General features: G+C 30.8%; 1 protein-coding gene across 19 annotated transcripts in view; it reads right to left on the minus strand.

Annotated features, from left to right (window-relative positions):
* Positions 1–1,523: 1,523 nt before the first annotated feature.
* Positions 1,524–12,201, minus strand: part of RBM26 (RNA binding motif protein 26) — an 84,647-nt gene continuing 73,969 nt past the window's right edge. For 12 of the 19 annotated variants that reach the window (XM_043581264.1, XM_043581311.1, XM_043581386.1 and 9 more), the window contains 3 exons: positions 9,596–9,709; positions 5,942–7,844; positions 1,821–2,251 (listed from right to left, as the gene is read on the minus strand). In XM_043581264.1, the coding sequence (XP_043437199.1) occupies positions 7,755–7,844; positions 9,596–9,709 (204 nt within the window). In that variant the 3' untranslated portion in view covers positions 1,821–2,251; positions 5,942–7,754. Of the gene's footprint in view, positions 2,252–5,941; positions 7,845–9,595; positions 9,710–12,201 lie in introns of all 19 variants that reach the window. The other 7 variants (XM_043581377.1, XM_043581349.1, XM_043581319.1 and 4 more) reach the window with 5 other exon arrangements.

Here is a 12,201-nt window from a genome sequence, read left to right on the forward strand (position 1 = left end):
ACAGACCACTTTTATAATTATGCTGCTAGATTAGAGTAAGTCACAAGTGATCATACATTAAAGCCTAGCGAAGTCTAGATAACAGGTTCAAAAATGATATTGAAAGGTTTTGTAGCACCAATAACTTTTTCCTAAGACACTTGAGGGGCTGCATCAAAGTATTATTTATCTTGTAAACAAGATCAAAAAATATTCAGTTGATCTGTATTTTGAGCATAAATATTTATAAACTCTATTTAAAAAAAACAAATATAGCATGACTAGAGCCGCTAATAGTGTAAAATCTAAGAATATTGAAAAATATAAAGATATATAAAAGGCTTCCATAATGCAATCATGCAGAGGTAAACTGCTTCAATCAATTACACAAAAGTGATTCTGTACAGTTATCTACACATAGCTCCATGAGAATCCTATTTAGGAAAATGAAATAATGAAAATCCTCATCTTTAATTAATCAACATATAAGAATTTAAATATGTAATGACCTATTGGCTCTCACAGAAATTTTCAAAAAGCACAATGATCTTAATGAGAATCAAATCATCTCCATTTCTGATTCCCAATGGCATATTCAATTTTGTTTTGCTTTATTTTGTTTTTAATTTAAAAGCAAGGGAAAGAAAAAAGAAAGATGACAAAGTAAAGTTGAGGGGGCTGGTATGTGGTCCACATCTAAAAACCAACTGAAACTGTTAACAAGTATGGTCTCTTCAGACTATGTTCTTTGGGCTTCTAACCTAGCAAGTAAATCACTATCACAGGGGAAGAGAATTTTCTTTCCTTAAAAAGAAAAAATACTGAACTAATCTGGGAAAATATCTCTGAACTCCTTGTGGCTATATGCTAGTTTGCAAATGTGAACTAAAACAAGTCTAATTTTAAAAATGCCCTGCAGGCTACCAACTCATAATTATATTAGAAGACTTTCTGAAACATGTACTTTTCCCTTAAATCAAGCCTAGTATTCAGGAAGCTGTTGTCAACTAATGTGGATCAAAATAGATAATTTACATTATGATTGATGTGTTCATTCTTTTTATTTTTCACGAAGACAAATGCATTGAATATTCAAAAAGAAGTGTTTGCAGAATAGTCAACTTGGCACAAAAAATATGAAAATATGAGCATGGCTGAATGAAACTAAAAAAAAACAAGGGCAAATAGAATCAAGTGTAATTTCCACTTTTCTAATAAAGAGCTGCTACTAAGAACAACTTCCAAACTTCTCAAATGCCTCATGAGAATCTATGAAGAAATACTCAGAAATTAATTTTCTGAAAACTTCTTTATATGGTGCCCATTACAAAAAATGGTATTTTGGGTGAATATTTAGGATAAGATTTAATCATACTCTTTATAAATAATTTTAAGCCACACTGCTTATAAATAAATATGGACATACACCTTTTAAGACAGGAAAACTATAATCTTTAACAATGTTAGACACACAACACAATTTCCCCTTGCTTTTAAGATTGTCTTTGATGTCTTGATTGCAAGTGAGGAAAATATGGACAAACTGTGTAAACCAGACATTTAATAGAAATTTCTCAATATTTATAATCCACAGATCATCCTGTATTACTTGAAAAGAAAGAAAATTATTCTCCTTGTTGGTTTTGAAGAGCTAAGAAATTTTTTAAAAATATTATTTGGGTAAGTGGCCTTGGCAACAACCTCGGTAAGTGTATTTAGAAGAAATAGGCAAGTTATTATAGTGTATAAAAAAGTATTTTAGCATCTGTTCAAAATCATTTAAGTGACTACCTTAACCCCAGAAATGTATCCTAAAACCCAGAAAAATTAAAACCAAACCGATGCTTAACTTTTTAATCATTTTCTTCATTCTAAATTGTTCATGCTAATGAACACAATATCATGGCTTTATAGATTTCTTAGACACAATTTTCAACGTGGCTGAGACTGAACTTATCTCATATTAGGAAACCAAAAGGTCTTTTTCCTTCTTAGTGTTTAAAAAATAAATGGATATAAAGTAAGGGGAGAAGACGTTTAAGAATAAGGTCAGACAAAGCACACACTCAGACATACTTCTGGACTCGGATGTACCAATTAGAGAACTGTGAAGAGACAAAATGCCAATTATAGTACATGTAAACATCTATTCAAATTGATAAAGAGCAAACATAAAATGATAGGATGATATTTTAACAGTCGTCTCCAGACAGGAACAGGTCTTGCTGTTGTAGTCACAAAGCTAAATTCAGGCAATGATGATCTCTCTCTGCTGGAAAAAGAGAAGACTATTAAAAAAACTTTGAAAATACTAAGTAAATCTAAAAACTGAATCACACCATAAATTGATCGCCAACTTTTCTAAACATTAAAAAAAAATCTATTTCAGAAAGGAATCAAAATCAAAGTTGAAACAAATTCCACAAAGAATCAGCTTTGGGTTAATGATTTTAACAAAACCTCTCTGCATCATGCTTCCTTAAAACATTAAGCCACAAAGATCTCAGCACTACAGCATGGCTGTGGTCTACAATTTCTGCTTAGGAAATGCAGTAACTGACAAAATAGCAAACTGTTATAGAAGTATGGGCAGGCAAAGTAGTTTTAAGAAATTATGAACAAATTCCAAGACACTGTATATAAAAATTAAAGCAAGAACAATCTTCTTAAATTTCCCAAAGATTTCAAAGTAATTGTGAGTTGGATCTACTTTCCTTAAGCTCCATATGATAATGACTTCATTCTTTAATTAATATAGGACATAAAATTCTATACTAAACACAATGATTAACAACCAAAAATAAAAAGAACACATCAGAATGAGACAGTGCTTGGTATACAAAAGAAGACTAACTTTGGATGATGGGAAGATAAGTGGATGGATGAAATAAAGTTAATAGGGAGGAGTAATTAGAAAGAAACAAGTAATCTTAAATTGATACAAAAAAACGCAAAAAATGCTTTCAGTTACACTAAGTAATGAGTACATATTACTGATAAACTGCAAGAAAGTTATTTACCAAATTAAGAATTTTTCTACTAACCAAGTATGACGTTTTCAATTAGAAATTACTGAGAATGGCAGTCATTTCACCAAGATTTATTTCTTTCTTAGAACTTTTAGGTAGCTAATCTGGAAGATAATCTGTCATCTGATAGGTGTATAATGATCAGAGAGAGAGAAAAAAAAAAAACTACTCTTGTCTAAAAGCCTGTATACATACCTTAGAATAACTAGCCAGTTCAGGAAGTTAACAAGAACAAGGTAGTTCCTGAGATCTGGGAAAAGGAAATTTTCCTCTCTGCCTTACACACATCATTCCCTGATGGTTTAATCCTAAATTGAATTTTCATTTTTATTTACAGGGCTTTAGAAGAGTAAGAGAAGCCCTGAGAGAAAAGACCAAAAAGTGAACTAATTTAATTAGCCAGAATTTCATGCAGAATTTCATGCAGCCTTTGTTTTAAAAGGCTAAAAGGGAAGGGAAGGGAAGGAAAAAAGCTTACAAATATTTATACAAATTCTACAAGGACTAAAACTAATTTTCTACAACTGGTTCACATCATGTGTAAGGGGAAGGAAAAAAAATATATAGATTGATAAAGTTTGTATAACACTCTAAAATAACCATTCATATTTCCACATATCAAACAAGCAACTGTTTTTGCTTTCTTAAGTAACCCTTAGAGTCAATGATTAGTGTTCCAAGTAAGATTGGAAATACAGTTCCCATAAACAGTTCTAGTCACAGGAAATTTCCTACATTTAAGCTCAGCCATACTTTCTACAGGTCATCAGCTAAAACACTAAAGTCTCATCTTTATAGTAAACTACTGGTTGATACACTTGATCATATTACAGTAAAACAAGAGCTATGGAATACTCTCCCATTCCTGCAACATGATTTCATTAAATGGTTGGGCATCAGTTAAATACTAAAATTAATTTTTTAAATCTTACAATTATCCAGTAACATTTAAACAACACTGCTTAAGTAGACATAAAATACTGAGTGAAATATGTAAAATGACAACTCAACCATCCCTTGAAGTAATCCTAATCAATCTTTTAACCAATAATATATAATTTCTCTCAATTTTTTCCTGTAAGCAGTGACTACTACATTGTTCTCAATCCTTTTTGACTTCAAATTCAGCCCAGATCTATACTAAAACAAAGAACTTGTTGGGAGAACTGTAGAATTTAAAATGTGTTTCAAGTTTTAGGTAGCATATTGTAATAGCAAAAGTGTTTTAGCCTTTGAGTTTAGAAGCAAAGGGAAAAGTTATAAGTAGGAAAAGTCTAGTGAATTTGGAAGTTTATCTATACTTTAAAGGTTAGATGAATTTTGCACCAACCAACGGTGAGCATTTGGGAAGACTTATATATAAAACTGTACCAAGACATGTTACACAGATTATCATAACCAAATCTAAGTTGCTTCCATTGATGACAGAAATAATGGCAACAGATAGGGAGAACTGGTACAGATATATTAAGTTGTTTTAGATCAAATACTAATATACCACCAAGGAAACTGTAGATGTGCAAGGGACCTTACAGATCATCTAGTCCAAGCCTTTTCATTTTACAGACAAGGAAACACTCCTGGTTGACACTTGCTTAAGGCCAGAGAGTTAGTTGCAGAGCTGGGACCATAAGCTAAATCTCTTATCTGGTACTCTATGCGAGGTCATCTTTGGATATAAAGAAAATTAGTGGGATGGACTAGATTGGTGGCTCTTGGTATTTCTATTCTTATACACTGACAGAAACCAAAAGCTGTTTTACTCCTGAAACTGACAACATTTAATACTCCAAATTATTAATGTCTTACTTAATTGCTGTGGAAATTCCACTAAGACTACATGTACATTCCTCCAACAGTATTTGTAACCCCACTGTTGCAATACTTAACTGTATCACTTGTTTAGCAAAATAGTCTCAATAACGGAGAAGACCTTCAGGAGAGACTTTTGAAAAATTGATAAGAATTAACAAGGGTGGTAATTGTCACTCCATTATTGGAGATTTAAATATGCATTCATTCGTTAATTCATCCAACAAACATCTGAGTGCCCACTATGAGCCAGGCTTTGTGATAATCACTAGAGATAAAAAGATGAATAAGACATGGTCCCCTTCCTAGAGGAGCTTGTAATTTAGTGGGGAAGACAGACATATAAACCAGATAAATTATATTACAACATAAGTACTGTAACAGAGATATGAACAAAGTGCTGTATTAGAAGGGAGTGTAAAGGTATGAACTAACTAATGACCAGGAAGTCTACTAATTTTGTGCAAGAACTACCACATTTACTGCAAACACAATCTCATGCTCAATCAATAATTAGGAAGGAGTAACAATGTAGAAGTAAAAAAAAAAAAAAAAAAAAATTGGCACTGAAATCAGAATGCCGGCATTTAAATCTAGTCCTTTCACTCACTAGCTGTGACTTTGGGCAAGTCACTCCAACTCTATTAGCCTAAGTTTCCTTATCTGTAAAATGGGAATCAGCAACTACTTCAAAGGGATATCTTAAGTTTTAAATCACAAACATGATAGTACATACAGAGTACTAGTATTTATAAACATTAATTTTAAAAATCCAATCATTAAATACTAAGTAATATTTATAGCTAAGATCTTATTAATGAGAATAATTGTGACCCTAATGAATGTGTGTAATGTTTAATCCCCATACTTTGGGACCAAACTGAAACGCTTGTTTTCTGATTCATTCAAAGCAATATGGCTTAAGAAAACATTTTAATTTGGGGTTACTAGAGAATTTAAGACTAGGGAAACTGATAAGCTATTTATGGATTTAAGTAGGAAGTAATTATTCTACAATAATTTTTAAAATATCAGGCTAAAATGTATTAATCAAACTATAAAGCCAAAAATCAGCATGGAGATTTAACTGGCCTTTGAAAGATTTTCTTTCTTTATAATACCTGTTTGGTGTAAAGAGAAGAAACGTGAGCCTCTGCCAATTTGGCACCTTTCACGACTACTAAAAAGAAAAGAAAACAAACTTACCTAATGAATCAGAATAGCACATAGTCAACATACAAGAGACTACATAAAAATATATCACAGATCTAAGTAAAGAAGTTTTTGAGTAAAGTCACTATTTTGACAAAAGAAATTGATTTTGAAATTTTAAATATTAACACGTGTACCAACTGCAAGCCCAAACATTCCTATGAAATAGCATTATCATCAGGAACATATATACAACTTTAACCCTAAGTGTGGGAGGAAAAAAAAAAAAAAAAAGAGGAAAAGCATCCATTATTTACCCCACTGACAGAAGATTATGGTGTTTGGAATTACAGTTGTGACTGTGAGGATCCCAGTATGGGAAGAAAGTGATTTTTTTTTTTTAATGTGACATTTAATATAATCACTATAATCTCAAGAGGGGCAGGAACACTTGCAACTGAAATGATGAATTTTAAAAGATAAATAGGTAATCTCCCACCCCCTCAATCTACAAAGAATGCATTTATTTCCTGAAACTGCTGTTTTATCAACTTTCAATGATCACGTTCATTTGCCAGAGAAATCCACTTAAAAATCACAATATTGTGTCAAATGTCAAAGATTTTTATACAAAGTATAGGAAATGCACACTTAAAATATCAGACTGGAACACTTACCAAACAGTGTTTTCCTAAAGTAGTATCTATAGTACATTTCTTTATTCATACATCTTCAAATGGTCAAGTTTTCTTTCATACATCCAAAATGTAATGTGATGTTTTCTTATTCACCAAATGTTAGCTCTACTTGAAGTCTGGTTCCAAACTAATCAGCCTGCTTTTAAATTTTAAGACAGCTGTTGAAAATTTATAGGATCAAACCAAACTGAAGTGGTATAAATTTTTAACATTGGATTGTACATTATTTGTAAAGGTACCAGTAATCATTATTAATAAGTTAGTGATTATAGCTCCTTTTGTGATAATTGGGGGGAAGGGTAGATCACCATCTGGAATGGTCTATTTATTTTAATTTTTTTTCTTTTCTTTCTTTCTTTTTTTTTTTTTTTTTTCTTTTTTAAAATCAAGGAACATTGTCTTGGTCTTTGTGGGTTTTTTTTTTTTTTTTTTGTCATTTTCTTTTCTTCTCTTTTCTGTTCTTTTCAAGAGACCATTCCGCTTTATTTTTAACATCTGAATGTATAAGGACTCATATGCAAAGCAGTCATACACCGTTATCATTAAAACCCATATGGTAAAATACATACACAAGTCCAACAAAAGGCTAATACATAGTAAAGCCTAAGCATACTACTATGTAATATTATGAATACATAACTTGGAGACTTTAGTTAGAGTACTATGTTATCTATTCATTTTTGAAAACATTCATTAAGATTTTAAATGCAAATTCATTCCTTATTTGGAGTAAAACAAAATCCTCTAAGTTATAACAAGTATTGGTCATAAGTTTTTAGACCTATTCATTAAATTACAAAGAACCCAAAGAATTCTGTAATGTTCAGTAGAAGTATGTAATAAAAACATTGCATATGTTTCTAGTGTGATGTCTTTAGCAATTGTTTACTGAAATAAAATGCAAACATCAATCTTTCAAAATACAGGATCAGAAGGTAGTTTTCTTCTCTTTTGTCTATTTGTGAAATCCATCTTCATCACATTTTACCAAAAAATTGTTTTTACAAATATGTAAAAGTACATTAGATAATACTAATGAAACACAGGTAGAGTTCTAGCATATGCAGATCAATGATCAGTCAAATCATCTTCTCCAAGAACGAGATTCATTGTCCTCTTCTTCTTCATCATCATCTTGAAGTAATGAGTCATCCACCAAAGACTCTTCCTGAAACTTTAGGTTAAAATGCATTTAGGAATTTACCCAAAAAAAAAAAGAAAAGAAAAAAGGTGACACTTTTAAATACTGATTTCTCTCAACAGAGTCGAATACAAAAGGTATTTCTATAGCTACAATATTCAAGAAACAAAGAAAAGCAACCTTTATCCACTCAATGGTTTCTCTACAGTATCTATTCTATTGCTTCTATCAAACAGGCACTAAAAAAATATCTAAGTAAGCTTTTTGTACATGCCATTTCTCCTGCCTCACTCAATCAAATTATGCCATCTTCTACACCTACAAAACATTGCTCAATACCTTTTGTTGGAAAAAAAAAAAAAAAAAGAAAAAAGAAAAAAAAAGAAAGAAAGAAAATATCAATAAATCTTCTCTGACTTACCCTAACCCTGGACACTAAATCAACCAATTAACTTGTAGAAAAGTCTATCAAGATTTATATTTCTTTTCTGCTATATGTAACAAACATTTCTTTTATAGAATTCCTTGCTTTTCCCCATTCCCTTCATAAAAGCTTCTCAGACTGCTTTTCAAACTTTTCAAAATACCTAATACCAGGAGCTCTCCTGCTTTTCTCCCCATTCAATTCAAACTCATGGAAGGACAAAGGTATAATCTAAAATATAAAATGACAAATCATGTATATGAGTTTCAAAATACACATTTTATTCTTGCATTTGACTACGGATATGTATAACAGCCTCAAATGCTCTTCAAACAAAATGAAGTGCCATTACAAGAATCTAACAAAGGTAAAACATGGAATCAGTTCCCCACCTTACCTTTATTTATTAACTTCCTCAACTTTTTCCTACAGCTTATTTCATGATTAAAATAGAGTTGCTTATTTTTAAGTGTATGGTTTCAAAGTGCTCTCCCATTTCATTGTTCCTTGTGCTTACACCTCTAAGCCACCATACTGATTGCTGTACCCAAGAAAAAGGGACTCTTCCATACCTATTCCTCTTCCACACCTAAAATGCCTCTCTCAACTATATTCCCAGTCCCAGCTCTTGGTTATGGAAAGCTTTCTTAACCTTCAGGGTTCAGCTCCACTGTCACCACCTTCTTCAAGATTCTTCTGGACAGAAATAATCACTCCTTCCCGTGGGTTCCCACAGCGTATTGTTCAAATCTTTATTGAGCATATCACTCTGCCTTTCATTAGAATTAATTTTTTATGTGTCTGTCACCACCCCCCTTTCCAGATTATAAGCTCCTTGAGGATAGGGACCGTGTCTTATTCATTTTTGTGCCTATCACAGTATCTACCATTTAGCAGGCATTCACTCTAATGAACTAAAACAATATGAATTAAAATAAAGGAAACCTGAAATGTTAATAAAGCAAATGAGTAGGATATATACTCTAAACTTAAAATATTACAAGATTTCCTGTGGATAAAAATCTAATGAATAATTATTGTTTTCTAAGAGTAAATGAAAACTGAGTATGTGTGTGTATATGTATATATATATGTATATATATGTATATATATATATATACACATATACACACATATATATATATATATATGATTTTCTTTTTCTTTTCTTTTTTTGGATTAGCAATCCACAGTTCTCATTAATCCAGAAAATTTAAAGTTGTCTGCATTTATCTGACATCCCCTGCCTGGAATATGGCTCAGGAATAAAAGTTTTATGTTAAAATCACAGCCATAAAATCACATTTCATAAAAAATGTGAACATTTGAGGGCAAAGACAAATTAAAAAAAAAAACATACTTCCTCTTCATCAGGTTCAACTTCTTCTGTTTCAACAGCTGAAATATTAGTTATTGGTTTATTCCATGCCAGTTTTAGATCCTGCCCTTTGAAACGAGCTCCATGAACTGCAGCCTAAAACAATTAAGAACATTAGAATGTAGAACATTAATAATTTCTGAAGAAAACAATGAAATGTTACAGTACTTAATATTTAAATCAGTAAAACAAAAGTGAAGACAGCTATCCATTTACTTTGTGGTTATTTCTCCATTTACTATTTATTATTATATTTATAATTTACTTTTTATGGTTATTTACTTCTAAAATCAGTTGTGTGATTGAAAATACCTTTAAACAGGAAACACGAACACTTTCTCATACTTCAACAGAACTACTTTACTACTGGCCGGTATCTGACTAGAGAACTATGTCTACATGTTTATAATACAATAACTGCTATTCAAGCAACAATCTCAAACCATTTCAAGATCTTGGCTGTAGGTTCTGAAGTCTCAATGAGAATACAAGGCTAAATGTATCTTAATGCATTTTAATTCTTGTTAATTTACAAATGACATATGTAGTAACTACAAACTGGAAACCTTTAACAAATATAATAATTTTGCATGCGTAAAGTATATTATTTTAAAATTACATCAGTAGTTTAAAGTATCACATTATTTTTAAATTTACGATGTATGACATATCACTGTTACAAAACGTAAGTATCTCCATGAGAAAAGAAACCCTGAATGTTTCTATTGAAACTAAAGTACTTCCTACAAAGCTTTCAGAACTGCATAGGATATAAGTTAAACTTAGTATTTGTTACATTAAGTGGCTGGTGAAGAAATCGTCCATTCAAATTAAAGTAACATGAACTAATAATATAAATCAATGTTAGCAACATACTGAAATAACTCACAGTCACAAAAGATTTATAGTACAACCTCAAAGTATAGCATAATGTGAAATCTAGAAACAATTACATGTTCAATGACAACTGATCATAAGTTGTATGACATTAAAGTCTCTAGGTATAAATTTTAAATCTGCACATAAAAATCTATGATAAATTTAAAAGATTCTGTGCCTATCAAAATGCAGCTCAGGAGGAGTTTTTAGTCCATGGCTTCATCACAGTGTCACGTAACTGAAAGAATTTTTAAGTACTTATATATGATATTCCACTTAACAACTTGCAAGTTTTTAAACCTGTAACTATTACATAAAAATATACTACAGTAATATATGTATATATATATATACATATATTACCGTAAGGAATTCAAATAGACTCATGCAAAATGTCTACTCAGAAAGTCCATCTTTTCATCTAGTTAAAAAAGGCCAAAAATTTCACTGACATTTTCTATAGGTTCTTGACAAACATTTCTGATGACCTAGTATTATAAATCTCTATATTTAGCACATACATCTTCAAATTTATAAGGTGAGTCTACAACTCTCTAAAGTTTTAATTTTAACATTTTACAGGATGATTTTCAAAGTTAGATGTACTCAACATTTTATCAATGTTCTCCAATAGAAACTTTTGACTACTTGGCTGTATAAATTTTTGAGATAACGGAGTCCTTGCTTTGTGAAGAGGCAAATTTATTTTAGATAATCTGTGACATAAAATCTTTAAAGTTAAAAAAAAAAGTTCTGCAACCCACCCATTTTATTATCTAAAAAATTCAAAAATTTCAGGTCACATAATATAAAAAATTGTAATTCATGATTAATCCTTCCCAAAGAGATAACCACCATTCCATGAAGAATTTGGGAAAAAGCTCTGCAATACACTAAAAAAAGTCCTGTACACATACTAAAAGGGTTTGTGTATATACATATGTATGACATGCACATGGGAACATACTTTACATCATATTTAAACTAATTTCTTGAATGGAATTTTGTCATATTTGGCAAAATACTCTTTTCTCAAATGGATCTGGATTTTTGTTTATAATACATGTTTTTACTGCTGTTGTATTTGTCATAAAGAAGCTTAAATTTTCATGTTCTGTAATTTATCTATGTTGTGCCAGTCCTTTAAAAAGCCTTTTCCACACTAGGATTATTTTCAGAGATCCCCTAGCTTTTTACTAGTCACATGTATTAAAAAAAGAAAAAAAAACTTTTATTCATCTTTTGATACCAAAAATAAAGACATAATAATGTATTATTTTTTTCCTAACAGTCCATTGTCCTAACACTCTTTACAGATTATTCAGTAAATTTAAATTCCCTGACTTAAATAAAGCATTTCCTTGTAATCCTCTATAATTTTTATATATACTTATTATGTCTTTTCTAGATCAATTTTGTCCTAGTCTCTATCCATACCATTACTATATTCTTTATTTCATAATGAATTTGGTATGCTTTTCAGAATATTTTTGGTTATTCTGACATTATTTTGTCCTATGACCTGTGGAATATTTTGGCCAAGTCCAGTATCATACTGTGTTACTGATGCTTAATAATATAGTATCAGCTAGATCAGTGCTTTTCATTTCTGTGGCATCTGCTTCAAGAGTTCTGCCACCATTTTATTAAAATGTACATTAAAAAATGAACTTCATAACTACTTATAAAATGTTAATAAAAAAACATGT

This window comes from Prionailurus bengalensis, chromosome A1 (genome assembly GCF_016509475.1).
Source record: "Prionailurus bengalensis isolate Pbe53 chromosome A1, Fcat_Pben_1.1_paternal_pri, whole genome shotgun sequence".
In the NCBI taxonomy this organism is placed as follows: Eukaryota; Metazoa; Chordata; class Mammalia; order Carnivora; family Felidae; genus Prionailurus; species Prionailurus bengalensis.